At 47.2% G+C, this 19702-nt stretch overlaps 1 protein-coding gene across 1 annotated transcript in view; it reads left to right on the top strand.

The window, feature by feature from the left end:
- Positions 1-241: 241 nt before the first annotated feature.
- Positions 242-19702, top strand: part of ARHGAP31 (Rho GTPase activating protein 31) — a 105845-nt gene continuing 86384 nt past the window's right edge. The window contains exon 1 of the mRNA XM_008146629.3: positions 242-725. Coding sequence (XP_008144851.2) covers positions 626-725 — 100 coding nt within the window. The 5' untranslated portion in view covers positions 242-625. The remainder of the gene's footprint in view (positions 726-19702) is intronic.

The raw sequence follows: 19702 nt of genomic DNA, 5'->3' as shown, positions 1-19702 counted from the left end.
TCCGCCCCCCTCCCTCGCGAACTTCCTTCCAGCGTTTCCTGAGCTGGATGATCCTAGGATTTGTAAGACAGGAAAAAAAGGAAGGCGCGAGGGCGGGCGAGGGAGACAGGATGCTGGCTGCGCGTTCTCCCGAAGCCGTCTGAAGGCAGGACCGCGGGCTCCGCGAAGAGGACCCTCGCCGCCTCGCGCCGTCTCCTCGCCCCCCGCCCCCGCGGCCCCGCGTTCCCCGCGCCCGCGCCCGCTCCGGGCGTCCCGAAAGGCGGACAGCCGCGCTCGCCCTTCCTCCCCGGCGGGCGGAGGAAAACACCCGAAGACACCGCAAGAGCCTGTGAAAGTCCCCGGGACTCCAAGTGAGGAAGTGACACTCCCTAGCGAGCCGGCCCCCAGCTGCCAGCTCCGCACGGCCTGCGGCACCGCGGCCCTGGAGCAGCGCGCCCTGCGTCTCAGGCTCCGCGCCGCCCCGCGGGGGTCCATGCGCTCTGCCCCGGGCCCAAGTGCCTCCGGACGCCCATGCGGCCCCCCAAGCCGCGCGGCAGCCGGTGATCTAACCCCGGAGACAGTCTCCGGCGCGGTGCCAAGCAGCGGGGAGGGGAACACGGAGGGGCAACCTCTTCGGGACTAACTCATGAAGAACAAGGGTGCCAAGCAGAAGCTGAAACGAAAGGGAGCCACCGGCGCCTTTGGCTGCGACCTGACGGAGTATCTGGAAAGCTCGGGACAAGATGGTAATGTGCCTTCGCCTTTTCTCCCCCCTTCTTTTTGTTTGAGGGAGAGATGGACTCTCCAGGGGCGCGTTAGATTCAATTCACAAGTTAATGTATTCCAGGCCTGCGTGCTCATTTTACTTTTTTTTTTTAAAGAACAATACGATTCTTAAGGTGCACAGCGCTGCCACCCCGACGCGCAAAGGTGGTGTCAGCCCTTCCGTCGGTCTCACAGAAGCCGTTACTGGGCGTTGCTGCCCCGGTTTCACTTCTGGGGGGTCGGGCTGGGAACTCCAGAGACCTTGATCTCAAACGTTGGATGTGGGAGAGGAGGGATGCGGGCTGGGCGTGTGGGGTGGGGGATCAGTTACGACCACAGCTATGACCACCTTGGGCGTCCCTCCCCGGCTCTCCAGTTTCATCGCTCACGTCTTTTTTTATTAATGCGCTGGAAGGCAGGGGGTGCGGTGGATCCTGGCCGGGGGAGTGGTTGCACAAACATTTTCTGAATTTCTGAACCGATGCCAAATATATAGTACCTCCCTCCCTCTCCTTCCCAGCCCCCCAGCCCCTTTACCTCCTCTTGGCTTTCAGATCAGCATTTGGTGCGTCAGACAAGAGGAGTGTTGTAAAAAGGTCAGAGGGCCTCGGTTTTAAAATAGCTTAGGGCATGTCAAAGACAAGGAGAGGGTCTCTGTTTTCAAGGTCAGATTGCAGGGGGAAAAAAAGTAGAGGGAATCCTGCAGAGTAGAGACAACTTAAACATTGGGCAGGGGAGGGGGAAAGAAAACAATCTAAAATGCAATGCCAGCATTTGAGATTAGACGTTTTTAATCATAGGAAAGTTGGGGAAATGGAGCATTAAATGACTCCTTTTTGTAAGGTTGACTGGCCCTGCATTTTCCCGTGATAAAAAGGCCTTGTCTTCAGGAACTTCAGGGAGGAATCCGTCCACTATACGGGCCGTGTGCTTATCCAGAGATACAACAAAAGGGCAACTGAAGGGCTGCTTAACTGTGCGGAATTCTGCCTCCAGGAAAATTATCTCAAGAAATGATGTGATTAGCTCATATCACATGTGCAGATCAAAAAACAGTGCAAGGCTTTTGTTTCAATTCTGGTTTTTTAGAGACTGAGCAGCACCTAGCAATTTGCAGTGGTGTGATATTCCTGCGGTATTCTTGAGTTCAGAGCCTGCTGTGTCACTAGGACAAATGGCTCAGTATTTTAGAGCTGGGGCACCATAGGTTTCAAAACTGCCCCTTTTGAAAGTGAGGCGTAACTGAGCCCATGCGTTTCATCCTTTCCAACAACCTGGAGAGGTACATTTGAAATCACATGGCTGGGATTGAGGGGGCTTTGAAGGTGTGAGAGCTCAAGTACAGTACCCTCAGAAATTCAGAATGAATGTTCCCTCCACCCGCTTTTGCTGGGGCCTTCTGGTCACTATCCAGAGACACTCTCAATGCTCCTGAGATGCCATCTTCCATGACGTGGTGTTATTTGGGGCCCTCCCTCCAAAGCTGTGAGAATTGCATGGGGGTGCTTGGCAGTCCTGCCTCCAGGAGCCCCAGGGTTCTGTGAAGATACCTCAAAAGCACCCTTCGGCAGCTTTTCTTTCGCTTGCTTCATATTTTGGAGTTCCATATATGTTTCATTTGGGGGGAAAGGACGGGGTTACTGCTTAAAGAAAAAAAAATTGAAAACCAAGCCCCAGTGTTCTCTGCTCTGGGAAGGAGGGGAGGAAGCCCAGAGAGGTAAACCGGCTTACCTAAGGTCACACAGTTAATCATGAAGGCTGCAGAGGGTCCTGGCCTGTCAGGCACATCTCCTTGCTCTGGCTTCCATGTCTAGGCCAACCGTCTCCTCTAATGGTCCCCCATTCCCCCAAATTGAAAACAGACAGCCCAGCCACGGGATCAGCACGCTTTCAAGACCGACGGACATACCTGAGTAGAGTTCAGCTTTGAAATGAAAGGAAACTGACCTACTTAATGATCCACGCACCATTATTGTGCCACCTGGGACTTGGGCACACATAATAAATTGCTTAGATAAATGTTTTCTTAAAAATTGCGTATATAAATGAAAGTAATTAGGATTTCTGTTTTCCCCCATCTAAAACTAATTAGGTAGTTGTCTCTTATTTTTGTTATAGTGTAGAATCAAAGTCAGTGCTAATGTTTTCTCTAAAACAGTGTATCCTCCTTGTGGGTTTTCTGAAACATGTACTGCCTGACAGACAATGAAGTCCAAGGCCTGGACTCTGCCTCCAGGGAGGAAAAGCTGACTGACATACCTAAGTAGAGTTCAGCTTGGAACTGACACTGTCCGTGACCTTAGACGTTCAGCCCAGAATCCTGAGGGTGCCAAGTCACTGTGCTAACTAGGAGCCCGAAGGCTGGGGAGGACCTCCGCAAACTGACATCGTGGTTACTTAACCATTGGTAGAGACAGAGAACAATGGGTTCGGGTCTAGGAGTATAAGGCAGACGGACAGAACAGAGATGTAGGGAAACCAAGGGAGCCCCTGTGCTTACACAGGGAGGGAGAGCCCCGAATTGGGGTGGAGGACAAATCTGGTGACAATTAGCTGTGCTCAGGCCATCTGAACATGGGGAAGCGATACTCCTGAGTCTGAGCACAGAGGATGAATGTCATCTCCTTCCGTAACTTGCTGTGGCGCAGCCTTGTTACCTTCAGTTGCACAAATCTGACAGGGCAGAGTGTGTGGGTGACAAATAGGTGTTCAGCTTACAGCGGAAGTTGCTCAGGGCCAGTTGTCATCCTTAATCTTTAGGAAGCTGATGAAAAACAGGAACCCTTTTCCTTAGAAAAACACACACGCTCTAATTGTGTATACGGTTTCTGTGGGCATTCACACAGATGCCAAGTTCAGACCCTGTCGATTGTCCCCAGCTGCTCACAGGCCTGATGTGAAGGACAATGTCCCCCTTTTGCATGTTTAACCACTTTTCTCCAGCCTGGTGAGAACACCCAAGAATGGCATGAGGTTGCTCCTGGCCAACTTGGCAGGATCCTCTCTCGCTTCCCCTCCAGCACAGTGGCTGCTGCCCCAACCCCCAGCTCTCCCCTGGGAACCAGATAACTTTCTCTTCCTGTCTGGAATAGAGGGAGAAGATCATCCCTTCCTCACCGCTAATGCTGAAAATAGTCGTTTTCTCTTTCTTCGTTTGACCACTGAATACGCAGGCCCTTGCTTGCAGCTATGCAATGAAAACCACATCATTTTGTCGCCTGTGGTTGGGGGGCTGTGGGAGAAGTCCTGTGAGGCAGAGTGCGTCCGTCCGTCTGTCCGCAAGCATTTCCTACCTCTCCCCTCTGACCCCAGTGTGCTGGGTCCTCCCTCAGTGCCGGGAGATGTCAAGGGACCCCTGAGAGAGCATTGTCAGGAAAGTGCTCTGCTTCCCTGCTTGCAAACCATCGGTGTCCTTTTACTCAGACCCTGGTGCAAAGTGATTGCTCTGACCCAGGGTTCACCATGGTGGTGGCAGAGTGGAATCATGTGGAGAGCCTAAAAAATAAAAGTTAATGCCCAGACCCCCTCTCAGACCTATAAATCGGAATCTCTTGGTGCCCAGCCATGGGTATGGTTTTAAAAGCTAGGTATTCTGAAATGTGGGCAGAGTTAAGAACCACAGCAAGTGCAGGGGTTTACAGACCATTTCCCCCTAGATAAGGAGCTTAGACCGCTCAAAATGCACCCTCTGAATGTTTGATAAGAACTGTGAGCCCTTTTATTCCTGAAGATGTTTTTCTAGTTGTTATCAAATTGTAAAAGGGAATATATATATATATATATATATATATATATATATGTATACACACACACACACACACACACATATACACACATATACACACACACACATATATTTGATTTGAGGGATGACAACAGGTTCATAATAAATACATAAATGCCCATTATAAGTATAATTTTACATTCGATGAGTGTAAGATAGCCCCATTATTTCAGAGAACAAGGATAAGGCAATGGGTACTTTTAGATGTAGCTGTTCTACTTTCCAAGGCTAAATCGTTCTCTCACTTTTTAAATTCATTTACTTAACAACTACATATTAAGGCACTGTGCTAGGTCCTGTGGGAGAGGAAGAATCGTGTACTCCAGACTCCCATCTACAGTCTAAGGGATGGGAACAAACTTGCAGAAACCAATTAAGCTTTGAAATTGGCTGTCATGACGAAGGAGAAGAATGCGAAAGCTTTTATCCACATTAAATAGACGAGATACCCAAACATAAACAGGAGCAAAGTCTTAGCAAGGAAGGTAAATATTTTTTCTGTTCAAGATAAGATTTAACAAATGCAGAACCAGGGCTGGGAAGTCTCTTTGGCTTCGTTGTTTCCCTCCTAGAATCTTGCCTGGCACATCATCATCACACCTTCCCTGGCTAACTCTTCATCCTGAGTCTCAGCTGCTTTTGGAAAACTTCCCTGATCCTCCCAAGTCAGGTGTCCCCACTGGGTGCTCCCATCAGCAGTTCCAGAACCTCACCGCCTGTGATAGAATCCCAGCGTTGCCTGTCCCCAGCTGAGTGACCTGGGAGCAAGTTAGTTACACCCTCTGGGCCTCAGTTTCCCCATTTCTGAAATGGGGATAGGAGGTCTGATGTGAAGATAAATGAGTTCATATGGGCAAAGCACTTAGCAGAGGGCATGCATATCATAAGCTACAAATGTGGCTATTATTATCCTAACACCCTGGGCTTGCCCTAGCATAACCACTTACCATCCATGACTGAATGCATGAGGGCTCCAAAGAAATGAGTAAATGATGTGGTCGTATAGGTTAATCAATCACCACGAGGAAGCTGATTGACTGCCCCTCTGAATGGAGAGGCCGGTTCATGCAGGGCTTCCCAGGACTACTGTGAGTAGAAGATCACCAGTGTGTAATAGTGGAAGAGAAATATGTCAACCTGAAACTAAAGATCTGAGAAAGATACCCAGCCCCTCCTGGACCCACAGGGAACTGAAAAAGAAGATAAGGCCTGGAGGTGGAGTTTGTGAAGACAGAACAGCAGCCTTGTGGGCTTGAGTGTAGAGGGGCATCCCCAAATCTGGGCTCCCAGAGTGAAACAGGAAGAACCAGAAGAGGAGGATTAAGACTTTAAATCCAGAGCAAACTAAAGCCGAACTGTAACGTCCTCTGTATAGTCTGGATATGACAAACAACCCACACAGAATAGAAACAGCTACTTCCGCCTACTCACATCCCTCCCTCTTGCCCACTCTCCAGACCTCTGCCAAGAGCCCCTTGACCACAGGCATAGCCCCCCCCTTTCCCCCACCCCCACCCACCAACGCTGGCAGCTACCCAAACACCTTCCGGCCTCAGGACCTTGGGGCTGCTGAGGAAGCCCACTCTCCTGTGGCCCCAGACCTGCCCTGGAGCCAAGTAGACTCTCTGCTGGGGCCAGAGGGAGCTGGGGGCCTGGCCTGATGCTGGGGCAGAGAGAAACATTGAAAACTAGGGGCACATTTTCCCAAAGATGGTGCTGTAAGTGGTAGGTAAGGTCCCCAGTGCCACTAGAACTGTACTTTCCATGCATTCTTTTTATTTCCCCTTATTCCATTGGACATCTGTGGGCTAGTCTGGAAACCCGTTCTGTGGGAGCAGGGAGCAGGGGAGAGCACATTCTGGGTTCAGGAGCTGACTGACCAAGGCAGTTCTGAAGTACTGGCTGAGAACTGTTTGTCCCAGGCAATCCCCTCACTGCACCAAGTCTCCTGGGATTTTGTAGCAGTGGGTGGAAAGAGGGGGCGGGGCTGAAAGATCCAGGACTTACTCTGGGGATAAAAAAAGCCCCCCACTCCTTTTCCATTAGAGATTGTAGCTAACTATTTTGGGAGCACGGTAGTGATAAACCCTCTGGTTGGGGCTACCAGGTGCTCACTCCCTCCAGTACAGATCGATCCAGCTGAGCTGCCTATCAGCCTGGCCTCTGGGTACAGGACTCCACTTCCCTCTGCATGGTTTCTCCACATGGACCCTGAGGCCCGGAAACATGGAACTACTTGCTCTTTGTATTTTGTGTTTTTTTTTTTCTTTATTTTATTTTTCACTCATTGCTCCCCTTGTATTTAAGCCAATGTGGCAATTTCCCACTTATTCCCACCCTTCAAATTAATTTTTCTTTTTGCTAATGGGTGCACGGCCCACCCAATTTTCTGAGCTATTTCTCTCCTAGCCCCAACACAAATGCCACACTTGAGTTTTATTGGTCTTGGTTTTCCTCCCTCAGAGGGCTGGTCTCAGGCCTTAGTGAGGTGGGACCAAAGCCTGCTAGCACTCCAGGAGTCCACACAGCACCGGGCGTCCCTCTACTCTTCCCCCAGGATGCAATTTTAGCTGAGGCTTAAAATAAAAGACCCCCGGGGGAAACACTCTGACGGCAGTTCAGAGGAGAACAGATACTGGTCCTAGGTGTTTTTTCTAACAGCAACTTTTAATAGAGAAAGATAAGAACATTAGGCTGCTGGATGGCTCAAGGGAGGAGAAGTAAGAAGACCCAAAACTGAAGGCTGAGTCCCAAATCAGACCTGCTTGTTACTTTTGTGAGAGTTACTGCCTGCAGTAATTACTTACTACGCGCCACTTCATACACAAATGTAGTATTTTGAACGTTGTAAAATCAGGCTATTTATCACCATTTTACAGAGGAGAAAACTCAGCTGGAAGAGGTTAAATCCCTGGCCAAGATTATAGCGATAGGGAAGGCAGAATTTAAATCCACATCTGTCTGACTCCCAAGGCCATGGTCTTAGGCATGAGCACAATCTCCCAGAATAGCATATTTCATAATTTGGCATTTACTCTATAGTTTTGTTAGAGAGAGAATAAACACCTGCAAAAAATAGCTTTTTCTCCCTTTGCTTTGTTCTTCCACCAGCCTAAGTCATTAAGAGTAATAGTGACAACTCACATTTGGATAGCATTTTACCCTCTGCGAGGTGCTTTTCACACACACACACACACACACACACACACACACACACACACCCATTCTCAACCTACCAGCTTTCAAGTCCTACCCTCCCCCACCTGTCCCTCCCAGGCTCCTCCCTGGGCACTGCAGCCACAATCCTCTTTCCCTCTTGGAACACCTGCTGCTTTAGAGTCAGAGCCCCCCAAGTTGGTCTTCATTCTACCTGTTATTTTGCTTTCTAACTGGCTTTGTGTGTGCAAGCCAGGGGTGAGCTCTGCTGAAGGCAGGTGGCATTCAGCAGCTCACCCAGATCTGATAGCTCACTGCGCCTCTCAGGGCGAGCCCCATGGCCAGCACACAGCAGCTGATGGATTGACCCTGTTTCCTGCTCTGGAAACCGGTGTCAAATCCCTTCTAGGAAGCTCCGGCCAGGAGACATTGCCGATATGCTGCAATATCAGAAATCTAAGATTATTTAAGGTTCCCCTCAAAGGCTCACAGCTACTCCCTGATAGAAACTGAACTCGACTTTGCACAGGGTGCCCCAGAAACACTGCCTTCTTCTAGTGCCTCACCAATCACTCCTTGGTATGAGCCACATTCTTGGCGGGTCCCCAGAACCAACTGAGTTTCTGGGATTGAGTCTCAGGCACTCTTTGTTCTAGTGCAAGCTCGGCTGATGCATACCAGGCCCTAGTACCACACCCGTGGCCCAGAATGCCTTTGGAGACCCCCCTCTGCAACACCCCTTAAAGAAAGAGGTGCATGTCGCTGCCCAAAAGCAACGTATACCAGCTCTTACTGTAATAAGCAGTTTGACATATAAAGTAGGATTCTGTCAAACTATAAATAAATCTATAGCCTTTAGGAAAGCCAGTGGAGCTAATTTGTGTAATTCTGCATATTTTTTTTCCCTACCCCTTTTTCATATTTTATTCAGAAACCATCTTGTATAGGCTTTCAATTCCATATGACAAATATTTCATGGGACTCTAATGTGCTAGGCACCGTTGGGTTACAAAGATGCTCTCAAGTTGTTCTAGGGGGCTCAGGGTCGTAAGATGGAAAAAGTGCTAAAAGAAAACGAGGAAGAATGCAATGAGGGCCCTGAAGGATGTGCAGGCAGGGATGTTACCATGTGAGGCAGCGGGTGAAAGAGAATAAGCAGACAGAGTGGGTCATTCGTAAGGGGGGAAAGTCAACAAAATGATAAGCAAACATCATCTGGCTGTGAGGAATGACAGATATGGGGTGGCTGGCTTCTGCAGACAGGAAACCACATGGTTTTGCCTGACACTGTAATTGGTCACACCCTCTTGCACAGGGGTGAGGGGAGGGGTGGAGATTTGACTTATTTATAGGGGCCAGGCTTGGTTAGGAGGACCCCGGCTGGAGTGACAGAAGCTGTCTTCAGTGGCAGGCGTTCAGACCTACCCTCAGGAGAAAGCGGAATAGCTGATAATATGAATGGCAATTGGTTTCACTATGTCTAGGCCCTGCCCAGGGGCAGGAGAATGAGGGATTCTATTAAAAGACGAGACCTTAAAAAATGATGTTGCCGAAACCGGTTTGGCTCAGTGGATAGAGCGTCGGCCTGAGGACTCAAGGGTCCCAGGTTCGATTCCGGTCAAGGGCATGTATCTTGGTTGCGGGCACATCCCCAGTAGGGGGTGTGCAAGAGGCAGCTGATCGATGTTTCTCTCATCGATGTTTCTAACTCTCTATCCCTCTCTCTTTCTCTCTGTAAAAAATCAATAAGAAATATTAAAAAAAAATGATGTTAACGAGTGATCCCAATTATGTTTCTTGATTAAATCTAGTTGTATGGTATAAAGGCAAAACCTTGCCCTCTCCCCACTGTCTGAGGGGAGTTCTGTTTTGTCCCCCATTTTATACATGTAGACCAACTGAGAGACTTAAGAAACTTGCCTAATGTCACCCCGCCAGGAAATGGGAGAAGCAGGACTCAAACCATGTCTGCCTGACATTAAATTCCCCTTCCAAGGCTTTGTCTCCTTGGACCCAAACAGCCACGCTGTGCTGGTAGTAAATCAGGGTCTGATGCGCACCGCTCTACTTCACCGCATTGCCAAGGTGATAAGTTCAGTAGGATTTAGTTAGACTTTGATCAAACTTCTGGCAATGGAGTTCCCATCCGTCCTCGGATTTTCAAAGCAAAGCATTTAGTTTCCAAATGGCGGGATTCTAAACAGAGAGCATGCCCTGTTGCCATAAGTAGCCCCTTCCACCACTTCTTTCCCATCTGTTTCCTGCATGCTGAGTATTATTGGGAAACAATGATGTCAACTCTTCCATATAAATCTACACCTCCCTGCTCACCCCTCCCTTTCAATGCATATTTTTGTTCCTCTTTCTGGCTTTTGTCTTGCTGATCTGTTCTTTAAGGACTCATACTTTTGGCGTCCATTGTTGGCTTTCTTTCTAATAAGTTTTAGCTGTTTAAGCTTCACTGTGGCCTTCAAAGTGCACATGCTCTTTTGGGTCCATATTTGGAAAATCCTTTGTTGGCCTGGTGTTAATAGAGAGGAGCCATTTTGCTTTCGGAAAAAGCAAAGCTAGATTCAGGGATCTGAACCAGGCTCAGAGCTGAGGACACAACCTGTTGAGCACCCTCGGGGACGGCATTAAAGCTGTTTGGACCCTGGGCACAGAGCCTGTAGCTGAAGGTCAGGTAAATATACCCATCGAGAAATCTGGTTTCCCTCACCCCAAGCCTGACTTTCAAATGTTCCTCTTTCTTTACTGTCCCTAAGGACAATTTGATTTCCAAAAGGAAAGGATGGGGGAGGAGCTCGTGTCCAGGAGGGTATGAATTTTAAATTCCGGGTCCATGAATTGTGGACCTCCCTTTCTCAGCCTCGGGCAGTGATACTCATACTTTATTGGGCATAAGAACAACTAAAAACATAGTTTTCACTTTTAAATTTAAATTTAATTTCAAAATTTTAAAAATTCTAGTTACATTTAGTACAGTATTACTACACTATAAGGAGTACGAGGCATACTCCTTCAATTCCATTCTAGACTCCTTGAAACAAAATAGAAGCTTCACATGGGCATTTGCATAGGCCCTGTAGCACCTGCATCTGTGGAGAACGTGCGTGAGACTCCACTGACTGAGTTCCATAGGGGATAGGACTGCAAGCTGTAAAATGTGACTGCATGACGACATTCTGAGGTCAGTTCCTCCCAGATTCTGGTTTGGTAGGTCTGAGGTGGGACCCAGGAATCTAGATTTTTTTAAAGATGAGCTTCAGGTGATTCTGATCTTTGGCCTATTTTGAACAATATTGAGTTAGCCCATAGAAAGAAACAAGTGAGACCACATGATTTTTATTTTCTTCACTCTACTTTTTACATATATTGCCCAAATTTTCAATAGTGAACATGTTTTTTCACTACTTAAATTGAAAGAAAAAATCTGTTAAAATTATTGATGGGAATGGGGTATCTTAATTTGTTGAATTTTTATAAAGCCCTTTGTTCCAACCCTTATTTTTAAAAATGTTCATAAAGTCTGTTAGTTTGCTTTTCTGCCTTAATAGGTTCAGTTTAGTGAAATCAAATATTCTCTCCTGTGGGAAACAGTATAATAAGGTGGTTAGCATGTGGCTTTTCTTTTCTTTTTTTTTAAATACATATTTTTTTATTGATTTCAGAGAGGAAGGAAGAGGGAGAGAGAGATAGAAACATTAATGATTCAAGAGAATCCTTGATCGACTGCCTCTTGCACACTGGGGATCAAGTATACAACCCAAGCCTGTGCCATGACTGGGAATCAAATCATGACTTCCTGGTTCATAAGTGAACGCTCAACCACTGAGCCACATTGGTCGGGTGCATGTGGCTTTTCTGCTGATAGTCTTCCTTGGTTCAAGTCCCATCTCCACCACATGCTACCTTTGTGACCCTGGATGACCTACCAAACCTCTCTGTGCCTCAGTTTCCTCATTTATAAAGTGGGGATTGTGATGCTAATAATAATACCTATTGAACAGGGTCATTATGAGGATTAAATGAACTAGTGCACTGCCTGGAATTTAGTAAACCTTCCTTAAGTGTTAATTATGGTTATTCTTTCCATAGTGATTGGAAATCTTATCCTTTTTCAGCCTCATTACTCAGAATGTGGCGCCTGAGTAATGCTACAGATGTGGAAGTGGAGAGAGCGGAGAACAAATACTCCAAGGTTCCCATATATCCCTAGGGGCTTCTTCTCTTTTAAAAAAATTCTCTTATATATACACATTTATTTATTTTGCTGAAATGCTAGTTTTTAGATTCTTGTCTATTGATAAATATTTCCTGGGTGGGACTATGGCAAACTTTCTAAATTTTACATATTTTTTAAATATAATCAGAAAAAGAAAATAACCTAAAGACAAAACTGAAAATAAAAAAAGTCAGGGTATGGCAAAAGGCTAGGATCAGAGGGACAGCCATCCAAACGTGTCGTTTCCATCTGTGTTTCAGGAGAGTTAACCTGGAAATGAGCCTGTTTCCATCATTGATGGGACAGTGCAAGGCCTAGGTTTTTGCTGGCCCCTATGACATTTCACATATGCCTGTTTCTTTGCTCCACTGCTGCATTTTGACAGTTGATTGAATGAGGTGGATCTGGCTCAGTCTTAGGCTGTATAAGAGCATATGGATGGAAGGATTCACACTGCACTTCTCACAGGTTGAATCTGTTCATTCCTCAGGGCTCCATTTGGAGATGGATTTTTAGGAAGGTGGTCAGGATGGTAAAGTTTAGGACTTCATGACCTCTCACCTCCAACCACTGTCCCAGTTTCCTAAATTGTCCCCTCCTTTCAGTAGACAGAAAATGAGCTCTTTGAAGACTGGGAGCATTCTCTGTTCATCTGTGTGTCAGGTGTCTATAGGGCCAGTTCCTCTCTGGAGGGTCTCAGGGAGAATCCATCTCCTTGCCTTTCCCAGCTTCTAAAGGCTGCCTCATTCCTTGGCTCACATCCCCCCATCATACCACCTTTGCTCTCCTCTGCTCCATTCTCACCTGGCCTTCTTTCTGATCACCTGCCTCTCTCTTTCAAAAAGACCCTGTGATTACATCAGGTCATTCAAGGTAATCTGCTCACCTTAAGATCCTTAGCTTGATCACATCTGCAAAAATCTCTTTAGCTTTTTTTTTTTAATTTTTATTGATTTTTTACAGTGAGGAAGGGAGAAGGATAGAGAGTTAGAAACATCGATGAGAGAGAAGCATCGATTGGCTGCCTCCTGCACACCCCCCACTGGGGATGTGCCCGCAACCAAGGTACATGCCCTTGACCGGAATCGAACCTGGGACCCTTCAGTCCCCAGGCCGAAGCTCTATCCAGTGAGCCAAACAGGCTAGGGCCTCTTTAGCTTTTAAAGCAACATGCACAGATTCCAGAAAAAAAGGGCATGGGGCACCACTACTCATCTACACAATCTGTTTTCCCCACAGTGTATGGTTGGCTTAGTGGATAATAACAATGAGAATGAAGGGAATAGGATGGTGATTATGGGAGGAGAGAAAGAGATGGACATCAGCACTTACTAAGCACTTACCAGGTCCCAGGCACTGAGACACAGGGTCAGCTGAGACACAGGGGTGGACAGGCACCGGCTGTCCCTGTGGGGGCTCACTACCCCATGCAGGAGAGGAACACATCCTCAAAGGATTCTCACACAAATAATGACAGGAAGTGGATGACCTTCATCTGACTCAGAGGAGCTGGATCTTCTAAGATGAATGGAATCTGAGTCGCCTCTGCCTGAAGAGAAGATATTTCAGACAGAGGGAATAATATGTAAGCAAAGGTGTTGATGTATAAAACAGTATGGCAGGATCAGGATTCTCAAAGAACAAGAGAACAAGGGTGAAGCGTGAGCCACCTGCTTGCCCGGACTAGGAACACACGGCTTATTAAATGACCATTTTAAACCTTCCGGGGGGGAAAAGAGTGATGAAGACAAATGTGCTAGTTAAACGGATTGAAAAAGGAAGAAGAATCTTGAGCCACATTTAAAGCTGTTGAGAAAAATGTGGACCCCAGTCCGGCAATAAACTTCTTCCAGGTGGAGGGAAAATGAGGTGCCCCCAGCAGCTCTAGCCCGGAGCTTCTGAGTTCATTCCACCTCTTTCTAACCTTAGGAGATTTCATTTCTCTCCGTCTCGTGGATGATAACCAGAGTGATGTTTAACATTTCATCCAAGTTTTATTTGAGGTGAAAAATTTTCGCAACGTTTCTTCCCACCTGCCTACTGGTCGCACTGCTACTCTGTCCCGTCTCTTTTTCTCCTGGTGTTCTCGTCACCCTGGTCATTCCTCCAGTTTAAGAAGCCATGAAGCGGATATCAGATCCCTCACTCGTCTTCATTCCACTCGCAGGTGCTATGTTGAGCCTGGCTCTGTGCTCCCGTCCCACTACAGGATGGCTGTCCCTCAGATCAGTGTCCTCCCCAAACCCCCTCGGTCCCCGTCTATGAGGAGACCCCGGGGTCCCTTGGAGGTGGACCTCCCGACCCAGTGCCTGCCTCGCCCCTGCCAGATTCCAGAACTCCAGACGCCAAAAATGCTGCAGCCTCTGCTTCTCCTGCTGGCAGGCACTCAAGCTGCTCCTGTCCTTGGTGACTGAAAAGCAGGGGCCCAAGCGGGAGCGAGACTAGCACGATGGTCCGCTGCTGCCTGAGGGGCTCCTCCCAGACGTGTGTTCCCTCTGGACAGTGGGCCTCTCCGTTACCCCTCACCCGAATAGCTCCTTTGGCAACGCTCTGCCACCCCTGACTCCTGGGTGAATGACAGGAGTCATGACAAAGCGCAGGATGAGATTTTAATTTGGAATACACACCTGCCCATAAACTCTCCTCTTGTAAAACTCTAAGTGGTTGAGCCCTAACCAGTTTAGCTCAATGGATAGAGCGTCAGCCTGCAGACTCAAGGGTCCCAGGTTCGATTCCGGTCAAGGGCATGTACCTTGGTTGCGGACACATACCCAGTAGAGAGTGTGCAGGAGGCAGCTGATCTATGTTTCTAACTCTCTATCCCTCTCCCTTCTTCTCTGTAAAAAAATCAATAAAATATATTTTTAAAAAAACTATAAGTGGTTGAGCATCCACCTATGAACCAGGAAGTCAAGGTTCAGTTCCCGGTCAGAGCACATGCCCGGGTTGCGGGCTCAATCCCCAGAGTGGGGCATGCAGGAGGCTGCCGATCAATGATTCTCTCTCATCATTTGATGTTCTATCTCTCACTCCCTCTCTGAAATCAATAAAAAGGTACTTATAATTGTAAAATAAAATCAAACAATGCAGAGATTTACAAAGTACAAAGACCCTTCTCACATCCTTGCAGTCCCATTCATCAGGGAGCAGTTTGGACTGGATTAATCCAGACCGGTTCTGTGGGCAGAACTTTCTGCAATGAGGGGAATGTGCTCTGTCTGCACTGTCCAGTATGGTGCCACGAGCCACCTGCGGCTCTTAGCACTTGACTGAGGCTAGTGCTCCTGAGGAACTGAAGTTTGAGTTTTATTACTTTTTAATGTATTTTTATTGATTTCAGAGAGGAAGGGAGAGGAATAGAGAGACAGAAACTTTGAGTTTTAATTAACTTAGATTTACATATCCACATGTGGCTAATGGCTACTGTATGGAACAGCACTGAGACCTTGCTCTGTATAGGTACTAAAAATGCACACATCGAATTGTTTTCTTTGTTTTGTTCCCACAAAGATAAAGTTACAACATACATATTTTCTGAAATGTGCTGTTTTAAATAACAGGAGATCTTGGAGAACTATTCATTTTTGTAATTATTGCTTGACCTCACTCTTTTTAATCACTGAATTGGGATCCTGCTGCATACAGTTGAATTTTATTTTTAAATCAGATATCATATATCTGTGGTTCGAAATGGAAAAGACTCTGAACGGTATAACAGAAAATCTCCCTTCTATCCTTAGCCTCCTGTCCTTACCCAGAAGCAACTAGTGTTAATTTTTTAAGCTTTTAGTAGATAGTCTGTTTGTATACAAACAAATATATATGTATACTTTTTTATAAAATACTATCATTTATTTAAACACTAGAGGCCCAGTGCATGAAAATTCATGCACTGGAGGGGGTTGGTCCCTCAGCCCGGCCTGCCCCCTCTCACAGTCCGTGAGCTCTCAGGGGCGGGAGGCGACCCGGCGATCAGGGGAAGGGGATGCCCCCATCACACCTCTGCTGCTGCCACTGCTGGCAGCGCAAGCCTCTGCCAGCTCTGGTTACCTGAGCCTTGAGCAGCCCTGGGTGGCTGGGCAGCTGCCATCCGAGGCTTGCCTGCACCTCGGGTCGGTCCTGGGCAGCTGGGCAGCGGCCATCCAAAACTTGCCTGTGCCTCAGGCTGGCCCTGGGGGTGCTGAGGGAACTGGGGGCGGGCCCGGCCATGCTGCGTGCCTGCAGCCCCCGCAGTGCTGAAAGGACTGGGCACCACCATCTGTGGCTGTGGGTGCCGCCATCTTTGAGGGTGTGGCAGTCAATTAGCATATTTCCTCTTTATTAGATAGGATTCCTTTATCTAGAAATCTTACCCTTCTTACAAGTTCCTATAAGACTTCTCTTCTAAATACTGCTCAATTGATGTAGTATTTATTGAATATGTTGTATGAGCCATGGGTCATTTTCATCGACAATTTCTGTTATCTGTATTGAATATTAATATTGCTTCCCTTTGCTTATGATGAAGGTGGAATTTGCTAGCCCACATACTTCTATGTAATTATACTTTCAACTGTTTTCCAGTATTTTTGAGAGATGTTGGCTGGTCAGTCCATATTCTGTCAGCTGGAATCTAGGGCCCAGGTTAAGGCTGAAGCTGGGAGCAGGGAACAGATAGAAGCTGTTTGGTTCACACGCTGGCATATCCATGGCATCTTGATCACAATGCTCTGAGCCCACCCAGCACAGACCACAGAGACCCAGGCTGAGTGGCAAAAGCCGATGAAACAGAGGTGGCAGTTGAAATAGAAGTATTCTGAAGTTGAACATCTAGATTTTTGTAGAAACTGTAGCCTGAGTATATCTTAAAGTAGGATCAGAAATCAATTATGACCATAGATTCTTACAGCGGTCAGAGGAGAATATCATAAAAAGAGCTTGTCACCAATGTCACTCACTAAACCCTTCAATGACTCCCCAATGCCCTCAAGACAAAATCGACTCCATAAATACCAACAAAGTTTACCAGCCCGTCACCCTCAGACACCTGCCTCCTCTGCAGCCTTAATGGACACCATCTCTCCCCCCCACCCCCACATCATTTCCCCAGCCACACTGTACTTTTTGTAGTTCCTCAAAAGCACTGGGTTCCTCTGGCCACCAAGGGTTTGCACATGTCCCTCCCTCTGTGGAGAGCACTCTCTGTCTCTCTTTTTGGCTCCACTTCAGGTCTTGCCAACCCCAACCCATCTTTCGGGTCTCAGCTTGGATGTCTCATTCTCCAGGATGCCTCCTCTGAGCCCTGTGAGGAAGGGCCAGGCGCCCCTTCTTATATGCTCCCATTCTACCCTGTACCTCCCCACTACTGCGCTTACCTCACTGAATGCACCAGTCTCGCCCCACCCTATCGCCGCCTCACTCTAGACTCTAGATGACTCTGTGAGATCGGAAGCTCTATCTCCTGCCTCAGCATTTGATCACGGGTGCCTAGCGTAATGCTCTTACCTACGTGTTGAATGAATGGATGGGTCCAGGGAAGGGCAATTGGTGGTGGAGTGGGGACAGAGGGGTGTGTTCTGCACGAATATTTTGCACATATTTTGTGCATCTGTCATGCGTCTGTGTGTATCCAGTGTGGAGCCTGTGGGGGCGGAGGAGGAACCCACTGGTGGAGCTTAGGGTTCAGCCTTCATTCAGCAAATAATTGTCATCTGGTCTTAGACAGATGATCCCACTCTCTGAATCTCAATTGCCTCATCGAAAAGACACGAATGAGAATTAGATAATATATGCAAAAGGACTTTTGAAATGGAAAACAGTTACTGCAATTACCCTGCAGTTTAGGCATTTACGCTCAAGAAAGGCAGAATGGCCCCAAAGGCTGTGTTACTGATTGGCTGTGAATTTGACGCCTCTTTATAGACATCACCAACCATATTGGAAGGAAATCCGGAGAGCTGTTTCCCTAAGGTAACCCTCCCCCGAACCCGGTGCTTCCCAGCCCTGCCAGCTTCAGGCATCCACTTCCAGCAGAGGTTCTTCGGGGCCTTTGAGAACATCATCAGGGGCACAGCCGGGGCTCCTGAGGCCGCCCCTTTCACTCAGTGCCAGGGACATCCCGTGCCAAGGCAAACACAGGGATACAGGAACTAGAAGCTAATGTGTCATGTTGGAGCTGAAAGAATCTTAGAAAATCGCTACCCAAATCTCTCACTTAACACAGAGAACCAGGGGCCCTGGAGGGTAGAAGAGTTTGCTGGAGAAGATGCAGCTGACCAGGTGAGGTTTCCGGCTGCTTCATGGTGTTGGCCAGAAATACTACGTCAGTGTGTTTCTCAGAACCATCCAGCATCAGGGACCCCTGAGAGGGGAGAAGAGGCTCAGATGATGGTACCTTTAGGACAGAAGGAGGATTCATAAGGCTACCTCACAGCTTGAGAAAAATATCCTTTATTGTACAGCTGGTTAAAGGGATGACATATTTTCACTGGCATAGAAAGATGTCCAACAATGTTACATTTAAACGTTTACCAAACAGCATATACAATATAAGTCCAGTTTGGTAACTAAATATGTAAGAAAAAGTTTGGAGGAATATACCCAAGGCATTAACAATGACTCTATCTGGCCCTGGCTGTTTGCTCAGTGGTTAGAGCATTGGCCTGCGCACCGAAGGATCTTGGGTTTGATTCCTGGTCAAGGGCACGCACTTGGGTTGTAGGTTTGATCCCCGGTGCCTGTCAGGGTGTGTGCAGGAGGCAACCAATCGATGTTTCTCTCTCACATGGATGTTCTCTTTCTCCTCTCCCTCCCACCCTCTCTTCCACTCTAAAAATCAATGGAAAAAAATATACTTGGGTGAGAATTAACAACTACAACAACAACAACAACAAAAACAATGACTCTCTCTGAATGGATACTTTTCTTTCTTCTGCATACTTTGCTGTATTGCTCTGTTGGCTGAATTTTTTAAAAATGATGAACATGTATAGTGTTTATACTTTGAAAAGACAATAAGGTGTTTTCATTTTGTAAAAGCATACATATCCCTAAGTTATTCCAACTTTCTCTGCTCTGATTTTGTTTTCCTCAAACAACTTTGCCAACTACAACTTGGTGTCCTAAGTGAGGCCCTTATCTGTACAGAGCCTAGACCCAATTGTGAATTCCTGTTTTAAAAAAATGATGAAATTGCCATTTGACTTTACAAAGGCATCCCCTCGGAACTTGGTTGCAGAGAACAAATCACTCTCAGAGGAACATGCCAAACTCAGGTTCTGATTCTGCCAAGGAGATGACAAAGACCTTGGCCTGTGATGATTGCACAGAGGCCCAGCTTCCCCCATACACACACCCTGAGACCCGCCCTAACAATCATCTGGACCCACAGCCTTCATGGCCACTGCTTGGGGTTCAGGTGCAGCAGTCTTGGAAGTCTTTGGCAGTGCATCCTTGAATCTCTAAAATGGGCAGAGAGAGTGAGAGCACTTGGGTTTGAGGTTACAGATGACATTTGTAAGATACTTACCCAATACCAACAGAGAGTGTGAGACAAATTTTATTTTGGTTTGTGAAAGTGAGGTGCAAGTTAACAGAAGGACAGGGAACCTGCTAAGATTGGGGGATGGGAGGGGGAGTAACTAACCCATAGATGACACCTTACAAAGTGCTTTCACCAAATCCTCTCAATTGTCCTTCCTAGCCCTGTGAATTAGATGAAGCAGTGAATTCTTTCACCTGCTGTATGAGGACACTGATGTTCCCCAAGGACACAGGACTGGGAACCCCAAACCTGTGGTCTTTGCTTACTACTA

The sequence above is a fragment of the Eptesicus fuscus genome, chromosome 3 (genome assembly GCF_027574615.1).
Source record: "Eptesicus fuscus isolate TK198812 chromosome 3, DD_ASM_mEF_20220401, whole genome shotgun sequence".
Taxonomy (NCBI): Eukaryota; Metazoa; Chordata; class Mammalia; order Chiroptera; family Vespertilionidae; genus Eptesicus; species Eptesicus fuscus.
This window is presented reverse-complemented; position numbering and strand designations above follow the sequence as displayed.